Source organism: Meriones unguiculatus, chromosome 10 (assembly GCF_030254825.1).
Source record: "Meriones unguiculatus strain TT.TT164.6M chromosome 10, Bangor_MerUng_6.1, whole genome shotgun sequence".
Lineage (NCBI taxonomy): Eukaryota > Metazoa > Chordata > Mammalia > Rodentia > Muridae > Meriones > Meriones unguiculatus.
Window position 1 is genome coordinate 104,977,994 of NC_083358.1, and position 26,802 is coordinate 105,004,795.

A 26,802-nucleotide genomic window follows, 5' to 3' on the forward strand; every position below is an offset into this window, starting at 1 on the left:
GGAAATCCAACACCTTCTTCTAGCCTCCATGGGCACTTACACTTGAATGCACATACATACACATAAACATAAAATAAAATGAATAAATTTTAAAAAGGACTAAAAGAAAGATAATACAAAAGTAATGGAATGAGTATCACAGTCAATTAAACCTTTCAGGAAATCAGTATTATACACAGAATTATTGCATTGTCTAAAAAGAAGCCTAGGGACATCAGATATCTAAGCAAAACAACAACAACAAACAAAATCCAGAAGCCAAAAAACAGAAAGGCTGGGCATGGTGGAATAGACCTTTAATCCTTGCACTTGGGGGATAGAGACAGACAAATCTGTGAGTTGGAGGCTAGCTTGATCTACATAGTGAGTTCCAGGCTAATCAGGGCTACACAAAGAGACCCTTCCTTAAAAAAAAGAAAACAAAAGAGAAATAAGCAAGCAAACAGACATAGATAGGGTCAGCATCAGGCTCAGCTTGCCAAAGCGCAAACCTGGCCACTGGAGATCAAGCTGCAAAAACAACAGGAGGTAGAAGGAGAGAACCAATTCCACAGAGCTGTCCTTTTTTCATGCATTGTGTGTTGGGGTGCAGGAAAACTGAGCGACCAGGGGAGCTACAAATTAAGAGTAAGGTCAAGGGGGCTGGAGAGATGGCTCAGAAGTTAAGAGCACTGGCTGCTCTTCCAGAGGTCCTGAGTTCAATTTCCAGCAACCACATGGTAGCTCACAACCATCTATAATGTGATATGATACCCTCTTCTGGCATGCAGGTATAAATGAAGATAGAATACTCATATGCATAAAAATAAATAAATCTTTAAAAAAAAACGAATATGGTCAAGACATGTCATTCTGAGAGCAGAAGGAACAGAACTGCTTCCTCCTTGCTCTGGGCCTGCGTGTCCCAGTGCATGTATTCTTGCAACCCCCCACCTCTGCCACCCTTGAGGTAGTCATGTAGCCTGGTAGCCAGGTTTCAGGTTAAACTTCCTCTGTCTATAGAAGGACAGGTCCAGTAAGCACCTGGAATCACTCTTCATGCAAATGAAGCATTCCAAGTGCCTTAGCCCTGGCCAGGGCTGCACACTCATCCCGAATACTCCTGCCTACTCCCCAGAATTTATATGGCCCCAGTTTTCCCCCAATAAAGAGAGCTGTTTCACTGAAAACCATCTTGTGGAATGCCGTTTCTCCCGCACTCACTCTGACTGAGATTCTGCTCTGGCTAAGCTTCATTCCCTCCAGTTCAACCTGCTACACAATGGTGCCTGGATACCCCAAGGGGAAAAGAAGAACCGGGGCAGTAGTGTGTCATGGCACATCGAGTACAGGCATCCTTTTACATACACACATACTCACAGACACTAAGATTTTGAAGAATCATATACCATAAGACTAAGCTGTTGAAAATGCAGAATGCAGTGATTGCTATGATGTTCTTAATGTTGTCCCGTCACCACTGTCCAACACCAGAACATGGATATCATCCCAAACCAACTCATCAGCAATCTTTTCCCTACAATTCCAGTGGGGTGATATCCACTGTCCAACACCAGAACATGGATATCACCCAAACCAACTCATCAGCAATCTTTTCCCTACAATTCCTATTTCCAAACCCTGAGCTACTAATTGCTCTGTCTCAATGGATGTGACATTTCAATAAAACAGAATACAATTTGTGGCCTTATGTGTCTACTTTATTTCATAGTGATTTCAAGGCTTATCGTGTGACATGTTTCCATACTTCATTCCTCCAAGGCTGAATGAATACTATTCTGTGTATACTCTACATTTGCTCCTCAAGTCAGCTTTGGCTATGATGAACACTCCTGTTTTAAGTATTTATCTTTATGTTTTAAATATTTTCTGTATATACTTAAGAAGCTGCTATACTATACTGTAAGTTCTTACGTAGCTGGCAGACAGCTTTGTAAGTGTGAAATAGTGTCTCACCATGGTTTTGGCTTGCATTTCTGTAGTGGTCAAAGTTGTAAAGTTTCCTTATATTAGTCATTTGTACATCACTTTAAGAAATGAGAATTAACTATGCTTTTTTTTTTCTTTAAATTGTCTGTATTTCATGTTTTCTCATCTTAAAAACCTTACTAGCTAGGAAACATTGCCCTTTTCAGGGCCACCTGACTACTAAATCAGCATCAATATACCCAGGAACATGTCCTGTCTGTGAAAACCAACCAACCCTCCTGCTAGTCCTCCACTTCCTATTTAGCAAAGCACTGATAAGCTAAGTGACTGCTGACAGATACAAACAGAGATGTCAGCAGTGAACCACGACTCAGTGCTTTCAAGCTAAGGAAGCCCAGTGAGATAAAAACGAAGATCTGACTTTCTAAATGGCCCAAGCTTACAGAAAAGCCACTGCACACAAGAAAACACATGAACCTTCCACCTGGTGCCACTGGCCAGCAGCAGTACCAAATCAGGCATGTGGCAAAGCTTCCCCAGCAAAGCAGTAATTTTCTGGCTATGTTGCTAAAACCTAGATAGAAGCCTCGTGTTCACGCTACAAGGCGACACCCTGAGTGCCAGCACTGGCAGCAGGCAGAACCTCCCACCTGGGCCATTTCCCCATGAAGAGAACAGCTGAGCAGTGAAACTGAATCAGACTCTTAGATGGGTGGCACCTGCCTCTGATCGAGGACGTGGCAGATAGTATAGCCTAGTTGACATGGTGGAACAGTCTGGGTTCCTTCTACACTGTGTTGTAGTTTCCATCATAATTCTTTTTCAAGTCCCACTGCCACAAGTTTATTGAAATCATTAGATCTGTCTGCTTCAGATTCAATGAACAGCTGATGACGGCATGAAGGTAACACAAGTAGAACTAAGACTCAAACTAAACAAAAGAGTAAAATACCTCTTCAAGCTCAGAGACAGCAAACACTACTTTTTCAATGGTTTCCCCATGGATTTCCAGGAACCGCCTCACAGTGCCTAAGGAGGAGAATGGGAAGGTACTCAGTGTTAAAGCCAAGCTCTGTAACAGGCTCACTGCTCATCTTCAGAAAAGCCGCCCCCCAAGCTGGAGTGCTTTCCTTTAGAGCAACTGTTGCACACATGTTTCCCAGGTCCCTTTAGGCATGTCCTCTCTGCTCTCAGCCCTCCACCGGCCCTAAGGTGCCATGGTGGGAGCTTTATTGCATTTGCTGTCCTAGTTCTAGTGTCTGTGATGGTGGCTGGCTACAAGATGCTGAGTCCAGACCACCTGCCCTCAGCCAGCATGTTCTTGATTTCCCTGGGGCTTCCCTTTGGCCGAAATAATCCAGTACAAATGGAAAGCAGGGAGACTTTCTATTCGTTCACTTACAGCATTAGATGTTCCACCCAGCCTGTTTCCTGCTTACAGATGAGTTATCTTTTTAAAAATCTCTATCCCATATTTTGCTCTACCAAGACCCAAAAGCCCAGCCGTAAATCTCCCTGGCTTTGGTCCTTTATGAACATGCTGCTGCCTTCGAAAAATGCCCACATTTTTGTTTTCTTGATACACATACTCTCATAGCTCACTAATTGGTAAATTAAATTTAACTTCAAGTGCTGATGACTCCCAAACTGTACAATCTTTCTGAACTAAAAAACTGAGTTACTAGCTGGGCAATAGCGGCACACACCTTTAATTCCAGCACTTGGGAGGCAGAGGCAGGTGATTATCTGTGAGTTCAAGACTAGCCAGGTTTAACCAGACTACATAGAAAGACACTGTCTTTTAAAACAAAAACAAAAAACAACCACCACCATTACCACCACCACCACAACAACAAAACCCAACCAACCAAACAAACAAAAAAACAAACAAACCCCAAACTGAGTTACTTACTCCTTGAGCATATTTACCTAGATAACCATCGAGACCTCAAATCTGTGGGTCTAACTTCCATCTTCTTCCCTGTATTCCCTAGCTCAGTTACATACCAACAAGCCAATCGGTCACTCAAACCAGAATCCTTGATTTGCTTTTTTACAAAAATATTGATTTCTTGCATATGAGATTTGCATACATGTGCATAAATATATCTATCACCTGTGTGCCTCGTACGCACAAAGGCCAGAAGAGGTGTGAGAAGTGCTGAAAGTGGAGTCACAGATGGTGTGGGCTGCCATGTGAACGCTAGGAACTGAACCAAGGTCCTCCTCAAAAGCGGCAAGTGCCTTTAACCTCTGAGCCACCTCTTCAGCCTCCTGACCTTTCCTAAAACATTTATCTACCATGTGTGTGCATCACGGCATGTGTACACAGCTCGGAGGACAAATTGCAGGGACTGGCTCTGTCCTCCTACCGTGTGGCTTCAGGGCTGAACTCAGGCCATCAATCAGGCTTGGCAGAAGCATCTTGCTGAGCAATCTCACTTGCCCTTGAATTTCCTTTGGCATTCCTTTGTTTTTTCCTTCAAGCCATGGTTTGCATGCACAATCTTTTAATTCTACTGTTAACACTTCAAATATCCATCCTTCTCTCAGCTGCTTTCAAGCTCTTAACGCTCACATACATTTTGGCAGTGAGCTATTAACTGGTCTCGGTTTCTTTCATTTCCAAAGCTGCAACTTTTGCTTCCTGGGTAATCTTACAGTACCGTTCTTAGGAAATACTTGTAATAGGGCCGTACCCGTTAAACATTAAGGTTCAAAGTTCCTACATGACTTGCCATGCTGCCCCAACTGCCCACCTCATGAGGCCTATTTCTAACTGCTCCTCCCACACATCTCATACACTCACTTATATTTCACAATGTCCCATTGGTGGTAGGTTAGTTCTGACTGGAATACATTGCTCTCCACTCGCTTCTTTTATGAATCTCCACTTATTTTTCAAGAATTGGCCATAAGCTATCTTTGTGTAGCACTCTACCCCTTCCTGTGTTCCTTTATACAGAATCTCCTGAATCCATGTTGGATCAAGTTTGCCTGAGGGGTCTACAAGTTTATATTAGGGTTAATGACATACATGGTAAATTGGGATGCCTCTGTGACATCTTGCACATCTTTCTATCTGTAAAATTCTTACAACTGCATTGTGGATCTACTTAAGGCCATGTATATTTTATATTGATATTACACTAACTAAAGTCTAGCAGAACATGTTGATATGACATGCACTAAAAAGTAACTGATAACTAAATGAATAATTCATGGCTGTCCTGGTAAGTAATGCAGTCCAAGAATCTAGTACAGTAGATTCGTTTGTTGAGAGCAGGACGTTTGCTGCTCTAGCTGCAAATCTGTTTTTCATTTCTCCTTCTGGTCTGCTTTCTACATTTTCTCTAAAACAGCTTCCTAAAAGAACTTTTATTTTATAACTATTTATGCTACATAAAATTTTGACACTTATATGTAATTTTTCCTTAATATAGTACTGCATGTTTCCTATGGAAGATAATGCCAAATAGTAATCAAATTAAATTTTCTCAAGAGTGCTCATTTAGAAAGAGAATTCTGGTCAGGAGGAGGAACAAGACTGACCTCATGACTCAAGGATTTTAGCATTGCCAGCCTACTATTCCTTCTAGTTGCAGCTGAGTACTCTCCTTGGCAGCCAAACAGGATGTCACATGTTTTACATTTGTGAAGGTGCTTTAATTAGTGTGACATCCAGGATATTAATACTTCCAACATAGAAGCGTGGAAGGAAAGAACAAGCACCATGGGCTTCTTGCCTTACTGCTGCATGTTCTGTATAGGACAGAGGACAGCAGAGTAGTAACTTAAGTTCTTGTTGAATAAATAATATGATAATTTTACTTCAATGTTGATGTTGATGGTTTTTTAAAGACTTTAATTGTACATGAGCTAGGGAAACAAGATACTATCAAAAGTCTTGGTATATTGATCAAGAAGATATTAGGTCTTTGTATGAAATGTTTGGCTAATAGTTTAATAAGCAAGAAAGTTCTTGATTTGGAAAATGCATTATGCCAATGGACTCATTTTTAGCATGCATGCACTATAAACATGTACAAGCCGTTTATTATTTGCAAATTCCAGAAGTACACTATTGTCTTTGTATTTGTTTTGAATAAGATATTCTATCATTTTGCTACATTTAAGGTCTCAGTGAAATGACCCTTATACAATTTGACTAGCTCACTTTCAAGAGCTACTTGCTTCCTTTCTGCCAATTACATTCCTAGAAGTAATCTTCCCACTATTATTCTTTACCTGTTATTGTAAATTCCTCTTAAAACAGGGGGTGGGGGTTGACTGAGTTATTATTATGCAGTAAAGCAACACTTGGAACCATTTACCCCAAATAGTGCACACAGGGAATTCACATAATAGTATTTAAGGAGGGTGTGCAGGCACTGTTTCAGTATTCCTAATGATGGGAATCTCATTAAAGTACAGTACTATCTCAAAGAAATCAGAGCTCCTCCCTCAAAACATGCCTAGATCTTGCCATCTGCAGTTAGAATTCTTACCTTCACCTTTCCAAGGATCTGTAAAGTTCTTGGAAAAGCTTTTAAAGTCTATATTTCTGAACTCTGCTTTGGATAAGAGACCACAGCATTCTTTTGATGGAAGCACAGTGTAGATTATGATACACCAACTCCTGTGAAGAGCCCTTAGTCAAAAAACGTACCACAGCATAAGGTCAGTGCGAGAGCCCTTCAGGTATTTTAAGATGGGCATCATATCTGCAAAAAGCATACCACTGATGTTTCAAGTAACTTGTCCTTGTTTGTCATTGTCTTGAGAGCTGTGACCTAAAATGTGTAGACTATACTGAGGTCATGGACTCTCAACATGAGTGCTAGTTTTTATTTCCAGGAACTGAACTCATATATTAAGCACATACTCTACCATGGTCCTATGCTTTTGGCCCAGCACTACACTTTTATATCACATACAACACTGTCCGTCAGTTTGGACTCTGACAGTGATTTTTAAACCTAAACACAGTTTTATATTCAAGGAGTACTTGTGAAAGTGCTGTCTAAATAGAAAAATGCTATGCAAATATATTATGAGTTTGTTTTTTGCTGCATATCTACATACTGTTAAGATTATTTTTATTTGATTCAAACACTCATTGCATTAGTCATACTTTGAGGTCTGATATCATTTTCAAACTTAATGAGCAAGTCCTGTAAGCCTTTATGCACAGGTATAAATTATAGCATCCTAAGAAATTCAACTGAGAACTTTGCAATCCAGCAATGCAAAGTCTCCTGGGATGCCATGATGTTCTTTCATTATAACTTATCTAGTAATCAACATTTTCAGAATTTGATTTATGTGTGGCACCTCCAGCATTACTTACGAAGAGCAATGTGTGTAGCATCCTCTAGAGGATAACCCCGCTTTGCAGAATTGATGACACAGAAGCCAACAGAAGACATGGACTGTTCTCTGCAATCAGACAGAAAACTCAAAAATTGTACTAAAACAATTCTCTACATACATAATCCATAAGTAATTTCAAAATGCAAGTCTGGGTCTCTCCTACTCCACCAATAAATTCACAATTGTTAACTCAACTGTATAATTTGATAGTTATATTAATGTAAAATTTGACCACACTGCTTGAGCGATAATATCTGAGCCCTTCGGAGTTTGATTTGCACAGTGAGCTTTAAGAGTGTGTGGGGAAAGGTCGTACTTTGCCAGCTGAAGCACGTTTCTGTAGCAGCTGTACAGGGAACTCTCTGCTGCGGTGCGATACCGGCTCTTATACTTTGGTCCCACTGTGTGAATGATGAACCGAGCAGCTAGGTTAAAGCCTTTTGTCAATTTTGCTTCGCCCGTTCGGCAACCTGAGAACAACAGGGACACAAAAGAGCCTGTAAATATCAGGGAAACACAAATATGCAAAGCATAAAACAATGCATTAAGAACTATGAGGAATGGCATTTAAAAATGGGCCTGAATATAAGCATCCATGTCTGTTGCTTCTGATCTCGTGGCAGTGAGACAGGACAGCAGGTATAAGTATAATCTTACATCACAAAATGGGGACAGCACAGAGCAGAGAATCATCATCCAGGTTTGCAAGAGGACAAAAGTCAGTGGACTATGGGTAACCAGCTTAGTGAAGGAGAAAAATCTAGCAGCTTGTAAAATGGGGTAAGCATTATGAAGCTGAATGTGCTGGAGGGCGGAGTCAGAAAGCAAACTGCTTCATTTAACTCCTGAGTCCGAAGTATTGTGTGAGAATCCTGGGTATGTTCATGCCTTCACTGTGCTTTGATTTCCTATGTAAGGGAGCCACTGGCCTGTAAGATCAAATGAGTTAAGTTATGCAAAATGCACAATGCAGCAGTGGCTGTTGTTATTTCTGGAGAACACTAGAAAGACTACTAATTACTTCTCAGACTATGCTGTGATATGGGACTATGAAGAGAAGGCTGAGGTTGCAGGTGTATATAGTCAATCAAAACTACAAGCCCTCCCCAAGCCTGCTCAGCAAGGTTTTGACTTCTTTACAGAACAGATGATTATTCCCAGGAGATGTTGAACAAGAGTTTCTGGAATCCAGAACCCCAGGGGATTCAGTTAAGGTGTTTTAAGCTGCCAGGACAATGCCTAGCCACCTGGTTGTCTAACATGCATATTCAAGGCCAAAGACAAAGGTCAAGTTGAGTGTGATAATTAAATAAGCCCAATAAAACCACAGGATGTCTGTTCTACCTAAGATCAAAACCCAATAATTCTGCTGTTATGGAGTAAATGCTTGCATAGCTCTCACTTCCTACGTTAAAACCTCACTGTAGCATGTGATGGCATCCAGACCAGTGTCTTTGGGAGGTGAGAGGAATGAGACAAGATCATGCTGGAATCCTCACAAATAGGATTAATATCTTTCCAACACAATCCAGAGATTGCTTCTGCTTTCTAGACTGTGAAGAGGTCTAGAAAGCTTCAGAAAATCCTGATCTGCCATCCCGATTCCAGACTTCCAGATCCCAGAACTAGGAGAACTAAATATCCACAAGCCATGCATCCTCTGCACTTTGTCAGCAGCTTAGGGACCCACACCTGTAATCCGAGCACTTAAGAGGACGATACACGGGGTCCAAGTTGATATACTAAGTCTAAGCCAGCACGGGCTACACAACATACCACCTGAAACAAACAGGCAAACGAGTAAGACATGCACGCAGGCACACATGCCTCATTGGCTTTTCAGCTCCTCCTCGATGCCACTAACACTTACAGACCACTGAGAAGCGAAGAAGTCCTTGACTCAAACAGAAGTCGACAAAACTCCTGATATACAACAGGCAGAGACAAAATGACCAAAAGTATTCACACTAGAAACATGACTCTCAGAGACATGCGAGAAGATGCAGGGCCTCGAGTCAAGACCAGAACGTTGTTGTAAAATATACATGGAGGACAGAAAACTACCCACATACTATTAAAAACTGTAAGAACAGGAAAGTTCAATAGGGGCTGAAACTACAGTTGAGGATATCATGCAGAGAGCAAAATGAAAAGAAATTAAGAGATATCAAAAAAATTGAAAGACAAACCAAGAAAATATAACATGCAATACTATTTCTTCAGAGAGAGAAATGTGGAAGAAAAGCAAGAAACTTCCCAAAACTGAGGCCACATTCCTCAGGTGTTAGTGATGTTGGGCGTTGCTGTCTGAGGAGTGACTGAGACACTAACACGCAGTGTCTGGAGGGTCAGTGACCTAAAGGCCTCAGGTGGACAAAGGTGAGTGACTGATAGCACCTGTGGAAGCTTCTGATGGACAGTCCACAGACCAAGCCGGAAGCAACCCGCAGATAGACGACTCTTCATCCTCAAAATCTTCCCTAAATCACTCTCACACTGCTGCCCCTTTCTGTCCAGTGAAAACCCCCACAGCATGTATGGGCAGAGGCTGTGACCTTCAGCTGTTCTGATTAAAGAACACATCTGCTTCTGGAGACGCCTGCCTTTCTTTAGCCTCTATCACTCTGTATCTAACAGGAGCATGTGTGTTATACTCATCTGCCTGTTGTTTGTTTAAGGTGGTATCTTGTGTGTAGCCCGTGCTGGCTATATATTACTAAATATAGCTCAGACTGGCCTCAAACTTGGACTCCCCCATTTCACCCTCCTGAATGCTGGAATTATAGCTGTGGGTCACGGTGCTTGGCTATTTAAGCACTCAAACTGCTGACAAAGTGCAACTGACAGGTGTATTACAGTCACCCATTTCTTATGTGTGGACCTCTGAAACCAGGGTGGCAAAAAGAAAATGCAAACTACACAGAGGCAACCCACTATGAAATTTCAGCACATCACAAATAAAGATGGAACGATAAAGCTTCCTAAAACAAACTGGTAACACAAAAATTTCAAAATAAGACTTTCATCAGCTTTCTAATGGAAAGGTCTCAAATTGCTAGATTCATTACTTTTAAAGTGTTTTTGCCTGTATGTGGACCACATGCATGCAGCACCCACAGATGCCAGAAGAGAGGAGGGAGTCTCTGGAACTGAGGTTACAGATGGCGGTCAGCCACCATGCCAGAGCTGGGAACCAAACCAGAGCAAGAGCAACAAGCGCTCTTACCCATCCAACCACCTCTGAAGCCCTAAGACTGCTAGATTTACAAGGGGCACCAAAATCAATTGGGGTGTGAAGTTTATTAGAAGAGTTACCTAGCACCATGGACAGACAGACAATGGCAAGGCAGATGCTCCATAAAGGCATCAGGCCTACACAGCAGAGACCCTTGTTACAGGTCTACGAGGAAGGAGGTAGGTTTCAGTACATGCCACCAGCCAGGCTCTCAGATTCCCTAGCAGGTAGCTAGTGGAGAAGAGGGGGAGGAAAGAGAGATGTGGTCACCAAGAACCACAGGTGGCTCTGTGTGTGTCCCAGGTTGGAAACTCATTTCCCCAAGCCAGTAACCTGGAAGTCTGGTTGGTTAGCTGGGGATTCAGACAATGCTCTCCAAAGGATCCCTGTCTGAAGCTGAGGAGTGGGTTCAGAGATTATAGTTTGAGCAGTAGGTTGGTCTGGATTCTAACATTCAGGAAAAAGTAGTAAAAACAATGGAGAAATGCCTTCACAAGTTTAGAAAACCAATTTCCAAACTATAATTCGACTTTCAACCAACTTTCCAATTAAGCAGGAAAATAGAAGCAGTTTGTCCCTGTCATTCTTCCCAGAATCTGACAGCCAGAACAGGACAAAAAAAAAAAAAAGTGCAGGACGTCTTGAAAACACAGCATCTAATGTGGTAGACAAGTGATGTCCTAGGAGGATGTGAAACTCAGTGCTTGGGCAGTAGGCACAGAGCAATTTAGAAAGAAAAGAGAGAGTGGAAAGTTCCAAGTGATCCCTACCAAGGGAGAAATAGGTTAGAAGAAAAACTTAAGACTAAAGGGTCTGACGTTCACTGAGAGGAGGTTTACCCTTGTATCAAATGTGGAAAATGAATGTGTGACAGACACAAAAAAATTATTTTAATAAAATAAAGTCAATTAGTAACTTCATGGAGGAAAAAAGTACAAAAAAATAGGAATGCATTTGCTTAACAGTTGTGACTGTTTTATATAGCCACAATGCTAGTAAGGAATATTGATTTAATGTGAATCGTGATAGTTTGGGAAGATGGCAAAAGAGGAAGAGCATGTGAGAACTTCTTATGCCATGGAGTAGAGAAAGGTTTCATTTCCTCAGTAAAAAAATCAACAGAAAAACAAGAGAGGAATTGCAGCATACTGCTAGAAAAAGCAGGTGAACTAGGTACAGTATTGAGATGATGGCAAGGACTTGCTCCAAAGCACAAGAATTAGATACTGTTTCCCATACATTATATTTGACTCTGAAAACTATACACATGATCAACAGAACACTGTATGCACAAAACTATAGAAAACAAGAAAGCCAGGAAATTTTGCTATTAACCAACTCTTTATTTGGAAGACTAGGTAAATGTCTTATTTACTTTTAAATTACTGTGACAAGATACCATGACCATACGTAGTGACAATTTTGGAATTTTGGTTTTTTTAAAAACACAGTACCATGCAGTTTTTGTTACTGTTGTTCTATAGCACAGCTTGAGATCAGGGATGGAGATACTTCTTGAAAATCTTTTATTGTAGAGGATTGTTTTAGCAATTCTGGGTTTCTTGTTATTCCATATGAAGTTGAGAATTTTTCTTTCAAGGTCTGTAAAGAATTGTGTTGGTAATTTGATGGGAGTTGATTGAATCTGTAGAATGCTTTTGGTAAGATGGCCATTTTTACTATGTTAATCCTGCCAAGCCATGAGCATGGGAGATCTTTCCATCTTCTGATATCTTCTTCTAATTCTTTCTTCAGAGAGTTGAAATTTTTTTCATACAAGTCTTTGACTTGCTTGGTTAGGGTTACACCAAGGTACTTTATGTCCTTGTGGCTATTGTGAAGGGTGTTGTTTCCCTAATTTCTTTCTTGGCCCTTTTGTCTTAGGAGGGCTACTAATTTTTTGGAGTTAATTTTGTATCCAGCCACTTTGCTGAAGGTTTTAATCAGCTGTAGGAGTTTCCTGGTAGAATTTTTGGGGTCAGTCAGGTATACTATCACCTGCAGACTATCAAAGCAGATGTTGAGACTTATGGCCAAACTTTGGGCAGAATACAGGGAATCTTATGAAAGAAGTAGGAAATGGTAATATCTGGAGAGGACAGGAGGTCCACAAGGAGAGCAACAGAATTAAAAAAATTTGAACACAGGGGTCTTTCCTGAGACTCATTCTCCAACCAAGTACCATGCATGGAGATAACCTAGAACCCCTGCACAGGTATAGCCCATGGCAGTTCAGTGTCCAAGTGGGTTCCATAGTAATGGGAACAGGGACTGTCTCTGACATGAACTGATTGGCCTGCTCTTTGATCACCTCCCCCTGAGGGGGGAGCAGCCTTACCAGGCCACAGAGGAAGACAATGCAGCCACTCCTGATGAGACCTAACAGACTAGAATCAGAAGGAAGAAAAAGAAACCTTCCCCTACCAGTAAACTTGGGGAGGGGCATGCGTGGAGAAGGGGGTGGAAGACAGGGATTGGGAGGGGAGGTGGGAGGGAACTAGAGAGGGGATAGAAAGTAAATAAAATGTAATTAAAAATAAAATAAAAATTAAAAAAACACAAAACACAGAATTATAAAATTGTACTTTTGTTTTAATCCCAGGTGTAGGGATGAGGGGCTGCTTTCAACTGTCTGAAGTACCTATGATTTACCTCGTGTTCTGGCAGAAGAATGATTTTGCCAGCTGCAGATGAATTCCACAGTTGTGTGATATTTGGAATTTTGGGAACTTTTCAGGGGTTATATAAATGTTAGAGCCCTAATAGGTGGGGTTGGTGGTTGATGGTCATTTAGGGAAGTTGGTTGTGGTTTGTTAGTAGCTGTGGTCAAAGACACAAAGGAAAGAAATTAGATTCAGGGATTTTCCTAATTTCTCTTGTTGGGATGATCTCTTTGTACACTGTGTAAAGACTGTCTTTGTATTATTCAAATGCTGGCAGAGATCTGATTACAGTTGGGACGTTGGTATTGTTATTCTTTGGCGGCATATTTCGTAAACATTTCCTCCAATACCTTCTGATTGGTTTAATAAAGACCTAAACGGCCTATAGCAAAGGCAGGAAAGGAAGGTGGGACTTCTAGACAGAAATAGGAACTCTGGGAAAGAATCACATACAAGGTTACCATCCAGACATGGAGAATGAATCAGTATTGGGACTAAAATTGAGAGGTAATAAGCCCTCTCAGGATGTAAATTACTATAAATAGTTGGAAACATAAGCCTAAGCGAAGGCCAAGCTTTCATAATAAATAAAAGGTCTCTGTGTCATATTTGGGAGCTGGTACCCCAAAGAAAAAGTCCCAGCGATAACTGGCACCTAACCTTTATACTCTCTCCCTTCTATCTTTGTTTCCCTCCTATCTAGTGTTAAGAGGTGAAACGGGATAGGAGAAGGTAGGGGGAATAAAGGGTGGAAGAAAAGAACTCACAAAGCAGCAAAGAACAGCTACAATATCAACTTATAGAAGAAAGTTTATTGGAGCTTACAGTTTCAGAGGGTGAGTCCATGACCATCAGGGCAGGGAGCATAGCAGGCAGGCAGATAGGCATGGTTCTGGAAAAGTAGCTGAAAGCTTACATCAGTTCCACAAGCAGGAGGTAGAGGGAGGGAGAGTTAACTGGGAATAGCCTAGTGTTGGGGGATGATTTTATGTACTTGTATTCAAATGCTGACTTCTGTACCCAGAGATCTGGTTGTATTCTGGATGTGGGCATTGTCATTTCTCTGAAGCACCGCATCTCAATGTTGTGTAAAAATTGTTCTCTATCACCTCTGACTGATTAATAAAGAGCTGAACAGCCTATAGCTGGGAGGAGAGTAAAGGTGGGACTTGCAATCCCAGGGGGGATGGGTCCCAGGTGGAGAAGAGAGAGAAGAGATGGCTATGAGGAAGTCACCATAAGGGAGTTGCCATGAGGACACAGATGGAGCAGGAGCAGCCAGGGAGATTAAGATGGCAGGTAACAGAAAACATGGCTGGGATGTAGACCAGGCCAGCACAATCGCATTAGAATAGATGAGTATCTGCCCAGCCATAGTGCTTGAAGCTTATGAATAAACGTAATAGCTCTCTGTGTCATTATTTGGGAGCTAGAGCAGGTATAGAAAAATCACTAACTTAACAGGTTGGGCTCTTGAAACCTCAAAGCCCACACCCAGTGACACACCTCCACCAACAACGCCACCTCCTAATCCTTCCCAAACATCCATCAAACATATGAGCTTGAGGTTGTTCTCTCTCAAACCATCACAGTATCTTTCCACCTGAAACTGCAATTCAGACTAACCAAATAGACCCAACAACAACAATAACCCAAAGATCTCTATTTTATAGAACACCAGTTTGAAAACATGAATGAAGCGATAGGTAGAAAAGACAGCTTCACAGTCTTAAGGGAGGCATCGAATCACAACAGGATTATCAGTTTGGTCCTAAAAACACCAAATTGACGGTGACAGGGAACCGGAGTCTAGGAAACAACACACAGCCAACATTACAGATGCAAAGGGAACTACAGGGGGATACAAAGTAAATAAAGTGTAATTAATGATAATAATAAAAAACATCATCCTGAAAGTGTTTTTAATGTTTGAAAATAAACACAGTTCACTAAGTAAGATTTCCTCTGGTCCTAGTTCTGTCCAGTGTGATGTCTGTCCATGGCTACAAGTTCTACTAAGGAGCACTGAGTAAGTGAGTTACCAAAGATGATTCAGCAACATTTCAACTGCACTTCTTTGCAAATCCTAACCCCACAATAATGACACACAGAGGCTGCCGAATGCTTGGAACAAAGAGTGCTAACCAGAAAACAGCAAGCAGAAAGTGCAGTACATGCATTCTTACCCCTGAGAGCTCGCACTTCAGACCTGAGTCAGAGAACACACAGGCAACAACCCAGTGATCCCAGCATCTCTGCACTGTGAATGCTCAGGCTCTGACCTGTTTTTCAGGCTCTGGGTATGTGCTCTGGGCTAGAAGAAGAAGCCCGGTGAATTCCGATGCTCTAATTCTTTATAATGGAATACAAAGGACAATGCACAGAACTTTTGTTTTATGAAAATAACCAAGTTCAAAGTGAGAAAGTTGTACTGATTTGGGATCTATTTTTAAAAAGCTCTATTTCTTAGAAAAAAATTTCTAATTAAATTGCAACACAATTTTATATATCAGGAATTTCAGCAACATAATAGCTATTATCCTCCACATTTAAAACATTTCTTCTCGAGTATTTAAGAGTAACTAGTGTTCCCTCCAAATCCTCTCTATGCCAAGTCTACATGTTTGAACTGTTCAGTAATGTGCCTTCTACAATACCTAACACACTAATAATTTTTCTTTTAGGTGTACCCTAGTTTATCACTCTTAAAAGGTAGTACTGTCATCACAATGAAAGACAAAGAATCTACCCCAGGGGTCTCAGCCTCTCTTAGCACTGATAGTTTGTTTGCAACAAAGCAGTGTAAGAGTATTAGCTTTGAGTTTATTCAATTAAAATCATTGGGTATTTCAATTATCTTTGCTGGGCAGTTCTTGCCTGCACCAAGTTTACCCTTTACTCAGGACAGCATCCTTGCAGTAACAATCTATAACATCACAACATGGTACTCAGGACAGCAGTAACAATCTATAAGTTTACAACATGGTTAGGGCACACATGGGAAGCATCACACTGCAGTCTAAGACCACATTCTATGTGACGAAGAGCCTTTCTGAAGGAAAGAAAATCTGTGCATTGCAGGAGAGGTGTCAGGCAAGACTTGAGAGTTAAGAGCCGAGAGAAAGGGAGACAGCAAACTCAAACCACAGAGAAGTTTCCATAGAGACCCTTTGGGTTCAAGGACTGAGTTTTGAAGGCAAAAGCCAGGGTAGTATGAGACTGGAGACCAAAGACTGAGATCTTTCGGGGACTGGAGACCAGCTTAAGGATCACTAAATGGTTTGAAATTGAGGAGCAAGATTACTACACGGATTACTACACAGACACTGGTCAGTGTGTGTAAACAACTTCATGAAGAATAAACAAAAGGAGATCAGTTAACAGGGAGGGAGGAAGTGGCTGCTAAGAGAGAAATAAAGCCACAATAAATTTAGGACCTGATGACAGACTTTGTGGGAAGAATAAAAGAGGGACATGTTAATCCTAAGGTTTCTGACTAAAAAGTGGGGTGGAAGATATGTTATTCTACTGATAGTAAGTACTTCATATGTGCACGAAAGACTGCCAAACTGTCAAACTGGCTTCTCAGGCCTGACCCTATCTAGCAGCCTAAAGTTAATGCAAGATTATAATATTAATCTCTATCAATTTTTTGCTTTTATTTCCAGTCGGTCCATTTGACATCTGTCCCTAGCTTTCTATCATAAATTTATTAAGCCATAACCTGTAATCATTTACTACCTTAATAAAAATTTGAAAAGGTGACAGTATCACATGAACCTTCAGTGGCCACTGATAGCCTCCTCAGGTCAGCACTGGTCGTTCAGATAAAATGAGAGAACTAACAGGTAGCAGCAGCAGCAGCAGCAGCAACAACAGAACTTGGTTTCCGCTACCTGACGTCCACCATGCCATTTGGTATGTATATTAACTTATCGGCAACGCCTGCAGCATCAGAACTTGATGTCCACTGTGCCAATTGGTCTATATGATACTAACTGTTTTCATCCAAAATATTTATTAAACTTTTGCTATGCACTAAGAACTGAGGTAGGAACCACCATTACAAGCTCAGCCTGAGTGGTGATGAGTCTCCTGTCACATGCTCAGTGCAGTGCAGGGTCACAACAAGAATCCCAGCTAAACACTAACGACTCCCAAGTATTTGGGTAAATATTAACTTTAACAGCGAGAAATTGTGTAACATCATACTTGCTTTTCTACTCTCGTATTGTTTCTAATCTCACTCTACGCTGTACGGGTGAGCACATGCATGGGTACCCTGTAAGGGATTTTCCCTGGCTCGATTCTGTGATCTTTAACCAAAGGACTTTATTTTCTTAAAGATCCTTTCTAATTTCCACACATTTATTATGGCATCTTGTTAGTTTGATTAAAGGCTTCTTCAACAGCCCCCTCAGCACTCCTCCATATTCCATGGCCTCTGCTCACTGGCTTGCTCCTCACAGCTTGCTAAGTCTGCTTTCTTAAAGGACCACCAGCCTAGGGGCAACCTCACCCATACAGGCGAGGCCTCCCACCTCAATCATTAATTAAGACAATGCCACACAGGCTTGCCTACGGTCCAGCCTTATGGAGGCATTTTCTTAATTCAGGTTCCCTCCTCTCTGATAATTCTACTTGTATGAAGTTGATATAAAAGTAGCCAGCACACCTGTCATTTTAAAATTCAGCACAGGATTGATAAGCTGTACTGCTAGTAAAATTTTAATTTAATGCACTGTGGGTGTTGCAAAGGCTACTGGATTCAACAACAGAAATCAGCTTTATATATGCGTAGTATTCTCCATTAACACCCAACACACCTCTTCACAGTAGAAGACATCAAAGTATTCCCTAAGCAATAACATGCCTAAGAGCGGTCACTCACCTTTAAGTTTTAGTAGGTCCTCCTTTAAATCTGGCCCCGCAAGCATGAAGATACTCTCTGACACAGGATTCTTATCTGTGAGGCTCTCATTGCTGGTGTTCACAATGGCTGTACAGTTCAGCAATGCCACGTCTCCTTTCCTGAGGGACCAACAGATAAAAAGCAATTGTGGGAAAGAGGAGGGAGTTAACTGACCTAGTTTCTAACTTCTCCGAAGCCTCCCATCTCTGCGCTATCAGCTTTGCAACAGCACAAAAGTAGAAATGGGAAAAATGCCTGACTCAAATTAACCTGGCATCTCACACTTTACTGTAACTGCTCCAACCCCAGAATTCACAGAACCATCATGGCATCCATTTGCCTCTTGATATATTGCCTGCATTATAACAGAATGTTACACAGTTGAGAGTAGTTGACTTAAAGAGTTTAGAAATAGAATCAGTCATAATAACAGCCAAAAGAATATAACTCTATCAACTAGGGAACTGATAAGTGTGCTTTTAATATGGAGTACTATTAAGTTGCAAAAAAAGTGATACTTTGTACTACAACTGAAAATATTATGCTAAGTCCAAATATTTTTGGTTTTTTTTTTTTTTGAGACAGGGTTAAGTCTCACATATTTTATTGTTGGAATTTCATAAATATGAAATGTCCAAAACAGGCAAACCAACAAGATTAATTCTGAAGATGACAGGAATATCAGTGTCTTAACTGTGGAGACGGCTCCATGGATGCATACACAGAACAACATTTAAGCTGTACGTTTTAAATCTGTACACTTTACTGTATTTTAACTATAGTTCAATAAGGCTATACTATAAAAGCAACATTTCAAATGTGCTAGGACTTCAATAAAAAGAACTGTAGATGAAAATTAGGAGGATTCACACATGTAAAATATAATAAAAAGTTACCAAAGAACCACTTTTCCATTAATGTGGCGATTATACAGAAAAGGCGACCTGACGGTGTCTTCCCGGGATGTCTCGGCTGTGCTGTCCCAGTAGCTTACTTCATCTCCACACGAGTCAGCCCAGCTTAGCAGGGTGTCCACATCCACAAACTGGGAAGGTGCACCCAAGGGATCCATGGAATGGGAGCTTTAGCTTGTGTCCCAGAGGCCTCGGCAATTCAACAATTCCTGGAGATTTTAGCTTAAGAGAGAAGGGATCATTTTAAAACAAAAGCACAACTATTACACACAATATTACTTTAAATCTACTAAGCCAACACATCCAACTCTGCTGTGGAATGGAAAGAAGCAAGAGTGTATTAAGTGCCTAGAGTCATTGTACTGGTCTATTAGGACAACAACAACAACAACACTCCTAAAATATGGGAATAAGCAGGGAGAGATTATATAAGAATAAATTCCTTTCAGGAAACTGTGTCTTTTGTGATTAAAAATCATCACAAATCACACCAGTTCTACTTTTCCGAAAGGATTACTCATTCAGCACTCTGGGCATCTGCTTTTACAAAATAAATACATAAAATGCTCTATGCTGTGCTATAAGATATAAAGTGATAAATACCATGTGTAATTTAAAGAATTCCATCTAATGATAATGTGGATATGTTTGCAAGGCTGACTGAGACAGGGAGGGCCTACGGTTAAATAGTAAGATATAATAAAGGTTTCAACTAATGATCAAAGAAGGTGAGACCTGGATTTAAGAGGCAACATTTGGGGCTAGAAAAATGACTCAGCAATTATGAGCGTATGCTGCTCCTGTAGACTACCTGAATTTGGTTCTCAGCACCCATGTTAGGAGGCTCACAGCCACATAGTAACACCAGCTGTAGGGTAGATAGTACCCTCTTCTGGCTTCTGCAGGCAACTGCATGCATATGCAGTGGCCATACACAGGCATGCACATATATACTTAATACAAAAAAAAGTAAAATCTTTTTTTTTTAAAGGCAACATACGGAGGAATAATTACACATAGGATAAGGTATATGAGATTGCATGTGGTAGACAGCTGGTTGTATAAAAGTTGGAAGAGGAGAGTGATAGGAAAGCACAGTTTCTAGAGCTGGATCTAGATAATGGAAAATTCCACCAGAGAAAACGATGACCACTGACTGCTACTGCTGTTTTCAGTAAACCGTAGCCTCATTCATCCACTTAACCTCTGTAAGCCCGAGGGTGTGTTAGGTACTATTCTAAGTCCTGAGGACACCATTAACAATACATTTCTACCTTAGGGAGCTCGTGTGTCAGCAGAGAAGAAAACTGATGCTAACAGTGCGACTAGAATGTGTATCACAGAGAAAAGGTGCCATGTGAGGAGCAGGTTAAGCTGGGAAAGCAAGAGGGGGAGGAACAGCTAGGGCAAAGACAAAAGGGCAGGAAGAAGTGAGCTGCTGTCCAGGAGCCAGGTAGTTGTATGGGTTGGAGAATCATCTAGGTAATGAATTAGATGATGAGGTTGGTGCCGAGCAAGGCTCGATGGTCCAGTTGTAAACCACCCTTAGCTTTTGCTCTAAATATGAGGAAGTTACTAGAAGGTTTTGACCATCACAATTAAATTCAATGCTTGAAAGGAAGACTCTAGCTAGGGAAAGCAAGAGAGGCAAGAGTAAGAAAAGATCCAGGAGGAATCTAGGACATGGAGGCCATGAGAAATGTCAGATTTGGGATATAACTGACAGGTAGAACCAGAGATTTGTCATAGGAATTCAGAGGGTGAGGAAGCACACGAGTCAGACAATGCCTAGATTACTTGCTTGAATACCTGAGTAGGATAGTAATGCTATTTATAGAGAAGAAATACTGAAGTAAGCTGTGGGGTTGAATGAAAAGCAAAAGATTTCCCCCTCCCATGTGTCTCTTAGAATGTGCTGAGTTCAAAATGCTCATTACACAGCCATGTGTTTGTTTATTGTCAAACTGACAATTGGATGCTTGAAGCTAGAGCTCAGAGCAGAGGTTCAGCTAAAGGTCTAGAAGTCTCAGCAAGTGCAGTGTTGAAAACTACAGGAACTAGACAAGGTTGTCTGCAGAGCAAATGCAATCAGTGAGAACAAGCTCCCAGGACTGAGTATACTAAGACAGGACCATAAGTGAGAAGGCTGGTAAGAAAGGCCGAAAGCCAAGCAAGATGGTAGAGGGTGTTCATCAAGTGCTCCAGAAGGATGCGCCAGAGCAGAATGCTACCAAACAACCAAGACCACATGAGTTCAGGAAGCGAGCAGACAGATGAGGAGAGAAGAAAGCCAATCTGGGAACTAATTTTAAAAAAGCTCTTTGAGGTAAGACTAATGTTTGCTGTCACACTCAGGGAGAACACACATGACCTTCCAAAACTAATTTATTAGTGTTTCTTGGTGAGACATGGATCCTAGCTAGAAGCATAGATCTATCAGAATATGTTAATTCTTCTCACATATTGTTAGGTAGGAAGTGTGGTCATTCATCTAGCAGTCAAAAGATGATCTTGTAGATGATACCAAGATACTTTCTATCAGTGCTTGATGTTTGTAGTAAGTGCTTCTTTAAAATGAGTTTTTCTACACGCTGTACTTGGGTCACAGTCAGCCTTTGAACCTGGAGGCAAACACATGCCACATGTTGCTCCAGGCGAAACTGAACGGAGCACACATGCCACTGACTCAATGCAATGACTGTCTCGGAGATTCCTGATTGCAAACAAGGATGTGCTGACTCATGCTCACGGTTCTTAGCCATAGGATGAAATGAAAAAAAGGAAAAAAATTCATCAAAAACATAAACAGTTTCTAAACTGCAAACTCACATTTAGTCAACTTTTAGGGTAAAATTGCTTTTTAAAACTACATTCTATTTCAGACTCGAACACCTGCTTCTAGAACACTTTAACAAAAAAGTGAAATGATCAAGAAAAAGAAATCTCAAATTTGGTGTAGTTTTCCTTTCTCCTATGACAGAAGTAAAATCACATTGTGTGCATAACCTTGGACCTACCTTCTCTTTACTATTGTCAGATGACTAGGTCCACATTCAGTTCCACAGTGCAACAGTGGAGTGTGACACAATGCAAGTCTCTGTGCATCAAGGCCCAGTTCGGATCCCTGACTCACCATCTGTGAGCTGTGATCCTTGAGGCAAAGCTAGCATTTATATATAAAGCAGGGGCAATCAACTCATGTGCTAATCATGAAGGCTAATGCAATAATCTGTGCCAACACTACACAGCAGAGAGCCTGACGCAAAGCAAGGCACAATGAAATACTTTTTTAGATTTCCTCAGGGCAGTGTAACCACTGGAGAGAAGTTATACTTCCAGCATGCCAAAAAGACCCAAGTACTTACTGTCAAATCAACATGCATGCTAAATGCTGAGTGCTGAACTAAGTCACATTTTTCAGATCTTGATGTCATGACTTCCCTTGTTATGTCTTGTTCATCCCTAAATAACCCAACATCTGTTCCTATGTCAGTAGGGGAAGGAAGCCACACATCAGCAATCTTGACTGTGCCAAAATGAATGTGTGACCTTTCCTACATTAGCTGGACCCTCCATCAACACTACTGCTTTACTAATACAGCTATCTCTCTAAGTGACTCTGAACAGCGCCTGTCACAGACAAGCTTTCAATGTCCTTCACTTTCTGGCACTCATACCCTGTGCAGTTTTCTTCTGCATTGTTCAGGGCTCGCAAATGATGGTGTGGCTTCTTCCAAAGATAGTTATAAAGGGCACTGTGGCCAAGCCTTACTCTCTAACTGTGCTCTGAAGGTGTTAGGCTCCAGCCAGAGGAAAGCAGGGGTCTCTGCCAGAAGCTAGCCATGCACAGGCCTTTGGATAAACCACTGTGGAAGTGTGGATTCCCTGGCATTAGCTGGCTTTGAAACTACTCCAGCAACGGCTGTTGTTTCCACTGCAACCTCATGAGAGACACTGACAGAACCATGCAACAATGCAACAATGCTACTTTTGAGTTCCTCATCTGTAGAATCTGTGAGAAAATAAAAGCCTCTTGGCCTACTATGATCCAGGCATTCATTCATTCATTCATTCATTCATTCAAGAATGCTGGATACTAAATGTCCAGGGAAAAGACAAAGCCACAAAACCCACACAAACACAAAATCACAGAAATAGTGTGATAAATGTGCTATGTCAAATGGCCAGGAGAGATAGTTAATTTAGACTAGAAAAGTAGACATTGCCTCCTTCAGAAAGTAGCAGTAAGTCCAAAAACAGCAAGCGTGTTTTACACAGGTGAAAGAAATTTCGAGATCTATACATAGGAGTTTGGGGCATTAAAGGATTTGCAATGAATATGCTCTTTAATCTTTACAACACTCCCATAAAGCAGATACTTGAACTCTTGTTTCAAACCTAAGAGGTGCAGTACCAGCCCAAGGCCAGCTAACCACCATGTGGACCCTGAGGCCACCACACTCAAGGCACACTGATCCTGAAGCCCATGCCATTCCCTCTGCTCTCTTCTCTTCCTGCTGCTCAAACCACTACCTTCTCTTCAGTTCCAAATACACTTTCATGCAAACTTTTCCAGTTTCTGAGGGATCTCAGCATATATTCCACATGCTTAAGCCAGCCAAAAGATCTTCATTCAGGCGCTTTAGCAGCTGCCCTTTATAAGAATTGTATCAATTCTCCCTGAACATCTTCCTCTCACATTCTTGAAAATCTTTCCTTCCTCATTTCTTCTTCAGACCACAGAAATAGCTCCCCACATTCTGTGTGTGTGTGTGTGTGTGTGTGTGTGTGTGTGTGTGTGTGCGGGGGGGGGGGGCATGCTGGGCAAACACCCTCACCAATCTGTATCTCTAGCCCTCTTTTCCCTTTCTGTTTACTCTCTGTTTTGAGATGGAGCACTCTAAGCTGCCCAGCCTCGCCTTGCTCACTCTTGCTCGAAGAGGCACTGAAACCAGATTATCCTGCCTCAGCCTCCTCAGTAGCTGGGACTTCAGGCTTGTGCCACTGGGCCTGGCTCAGCACTTCACTTTGTGTGAATGTGTATTGCATATGTCCTCAGAGATATGTGTAAGCACGTGAATGGAGGTTAGAAGTCAGCAGCAGGCATCTTCCTCAATTGCTCATTCAACTTTCATTATTATTATTTTTTGAGACAGGGTCTCTCACGGAACCTGGGGCTTAGTGACACAGCCAATTAACACAAGGGTACTCTTGTCTCCTCATTTGAGCTGACATTACAAGAGCACACCATAGCGCCCAGCTTTCTTTCTATGTGGGTGCTGAGGAGCTGAGTTCGGTCCTCACACCTGAGTGGGTGCTGAGGAGCCGAGCTCGGTCCTTACACTTAAGTGGCAAGGCTGTAAGAGTGAGAGATTGCTCCAGTCCCAGCTTCACTTTTGAGTATTTGTTGCAGAGCTCTGCTTCCTCTTTCATTTACTCAACCTTTTGCAATTTCTGTCAGCTCAACATGATTAAAGCTCTGATTTAAGGTCAACAGAAATTTCTTAAGTTGACCAATTTCTCCCTGAAATCCTATTATTGTCTTTGATGTGCATTTCAGTTGCTCTCCTGTCTGTCTATCTAGTCAGTTCAGTTTGCTGGATCTCTCCTGCTACTGGAGTTATTGTGACCCACAAGATCAGTGCTAACTTAGTGCTAACAAATGCTCACAGCTGATGGGGGGCAAAAGCTAATGACATTTTCTGGAACTCGTGTGTCCTAAGTGTCCTGGAAGTTAATTAAGGTTTAATTTTTTTCCCCCTCAAGACAGGGTTTCTCTGCGTAGCCCTGGCTGTCCTAGGCTCACTCTGTAGAGCCTCTGCCTCTGCCTTCGGAGTGCTGGGATTACTGGTGTGCACCACCACCACCCAGATAAGGCTGAATTCTTTTGCTCCATCTCCACCGAGAAACTGATTTTTCTCATTAAAAAGAGATTTAACTCACGGATGCTCCCAATGTAAAATCATGGCCAGGTTTGTGTATCTCCACACCCATGCACACACGCAAGAAAGTTGAGAAGCAAACCCAAAGGTGGCAGAAACCTAAACCCCAAAGTACAGGAGCTCCCTACACACACACACATTATGTGAAAGTTACAGGATGGAAAAATGTGTGTGTAAGAACTCATACATGTGCATACAGCGGAAAGGATTTCAAGACTGAGCTTAAAACTTCTAGGGACGGACTGAAAACAGGAAGGGGTCATGTGCATGATGGGAAGTAGCAGTGTGGGTGGAGACAGACAGGTAACTACAGTAATCTATAACCTTAGACAGAATTTGGATAACCTTAAATGGAAAAAATACTTCCCACTGGAAATCAATTGGTCAGTTCTGGACTTTGAACAAGCTTGCAAACAAACCCCAGAGCTTAGTGAAACAGGCTTCTAAGGCATATTTTCACATCAAAAAGTTGTTGGATTTCAGAATAGATCAGATCTATGTATTAGGCCAAATGCTTTCTATGTTAAAGAGAAAGGACCCCAAAACAAAAAGAAGCTACTAAATATCCTTTATAATTCAAAAAGTGCACTATAAACAGTTCTCTGTAGCCTATTTCCTTCCTACATTGTGTCATTACTAGCTTTAAAGAGAAAAGAAAAAAGTCTAGTGATTTATATGAAAAAATTAAGTTTCCCAGAGACCAGATTTTACTACTCGAGATTTGGCAGCATCAAGTAAGAACACTTTGGATCACTGTCTCAAAATCTGATTTTATCCCCCCGTGACACGGTTTCTCTGTGTAGCCTTGGGCATCCTAACTTTGTAGACCAGGTTGGCCTGCAATTCAGAGATCCACCTGTTTCTGCCTCCCTGCGTGCTAGGAATGCAGGTGGGAGCCACCTTGACCAGTTACAAAACCTGATTTTCAAAAAGAATGGCATCAAGCTGGGCGTGGTGGCACAAGCCTCGTACGTGCAGCACTACCCCCGGCACCAATCCCAGCATGAGGGAGGCAGAGGCAGGTGGGTCTTTGTGATTTTGAGGCCAGATAGTTCCAGGAGAGCCAGAACCATGTAGAGAGTTTATGCTTCCAAAAAGAACGAACAGACACAGAATGGTATCATTTAAGAAAGAAAAGTGAGAATCTCTGAGATGACAGGCTGTCTGCCAAACGGTTTCACAGATAAGACAAGTACGGAAAGTAGAGTTGGACTATGCATCTGACCTCTAATAATTACGCTACTTGTTTGTTGCTTTTGATTAATTACAGGTTTACTATTCTTTATGGTTTTATATTTCAACATTTAAAAGCTCAGAACATAAAAGGATGAAAAAAACATACCACATCCATCCCAATGCCAAATCAGTTATGGAGTTATCAGTTAAAGAATTAACTTATGCAAATGGAAGGCTGCCCAGATGAAAAAGTGTCAGTGCTCAAATACATCAGCAATAAAAACATTACAGCAAAAACGACTTCTAAGCTTCATCAATGGTCCCAGGTAAACTGTAACATCATCATTCAAAACTACCCAAAGCATAGGCTCTACTGGTGAACTAGCAATGTCACCTGAGCATTAAAGAAACCAGAGCATGCATCAATTGCAGGTCTTCATACCGTGTGCAACTGGAAGCTTAAATGAGAATGTTGTTCTTCAAGTACTGGATAAGAAAAAGATTAAGATATGATATCTTAGCCTGGCAAGGCAGTGCACGCCTTTAATCCCTGCACTCTGTAGGCAGAGGCAGGTGGATCTCTGCGAGTTCAAGGACAGACTGGTCTACAGAGAGAGTTCCAGAACAGACAGGGATATTTTGAGTCTCAGAAAGGGGT

General features: G+C 41.5%; 1 protein-coding gene across 3 annotated transcripts in view; it reads right to left on the reverse strand.

The window, feature by feature from the left end:
* The window catches only part of Gdap2 (ganglioside induced differentiation associated protein 2), a 56,593-nt gene that overhangs the window by 28,521 nt on the left and 1,270 nt on the right, over window positions 1–26,802 (reverse strand). For all 3 annotated transcript variants that reach the window (XR_009594800.1, XM_021649385.2, XM_021649384.2), the window contains exons 2-6: window positions 19,009–19,248; window positions 18,092–18,231; window positions 7,619–7,772; window positions 7,280–7,368; window positions 2,882–2,958 (exon numbers count right to left, since the gene is read on the reverse strand). Coding sequence is in view for 2 of the 3 variants with exons in the window: in XM_021649385.2 (XP_021505060.1) it covers window positions 2,882–2,958; window positions 7,280–7,368; window positions 7,619–7,772; window positions 18,092–18,231; window positions 19,009–19,184 (636 nt within the window). In the remaining variant the exon portion in view is untranslated. The remainder of the gene's footprint in view (window positions 1–2,881; window positions 2,959–7,279; window positions 7,369–7,618; window positions 7,773–18,091; window positions 18,232–19,008; window positions 19,249–26,802) is intronic.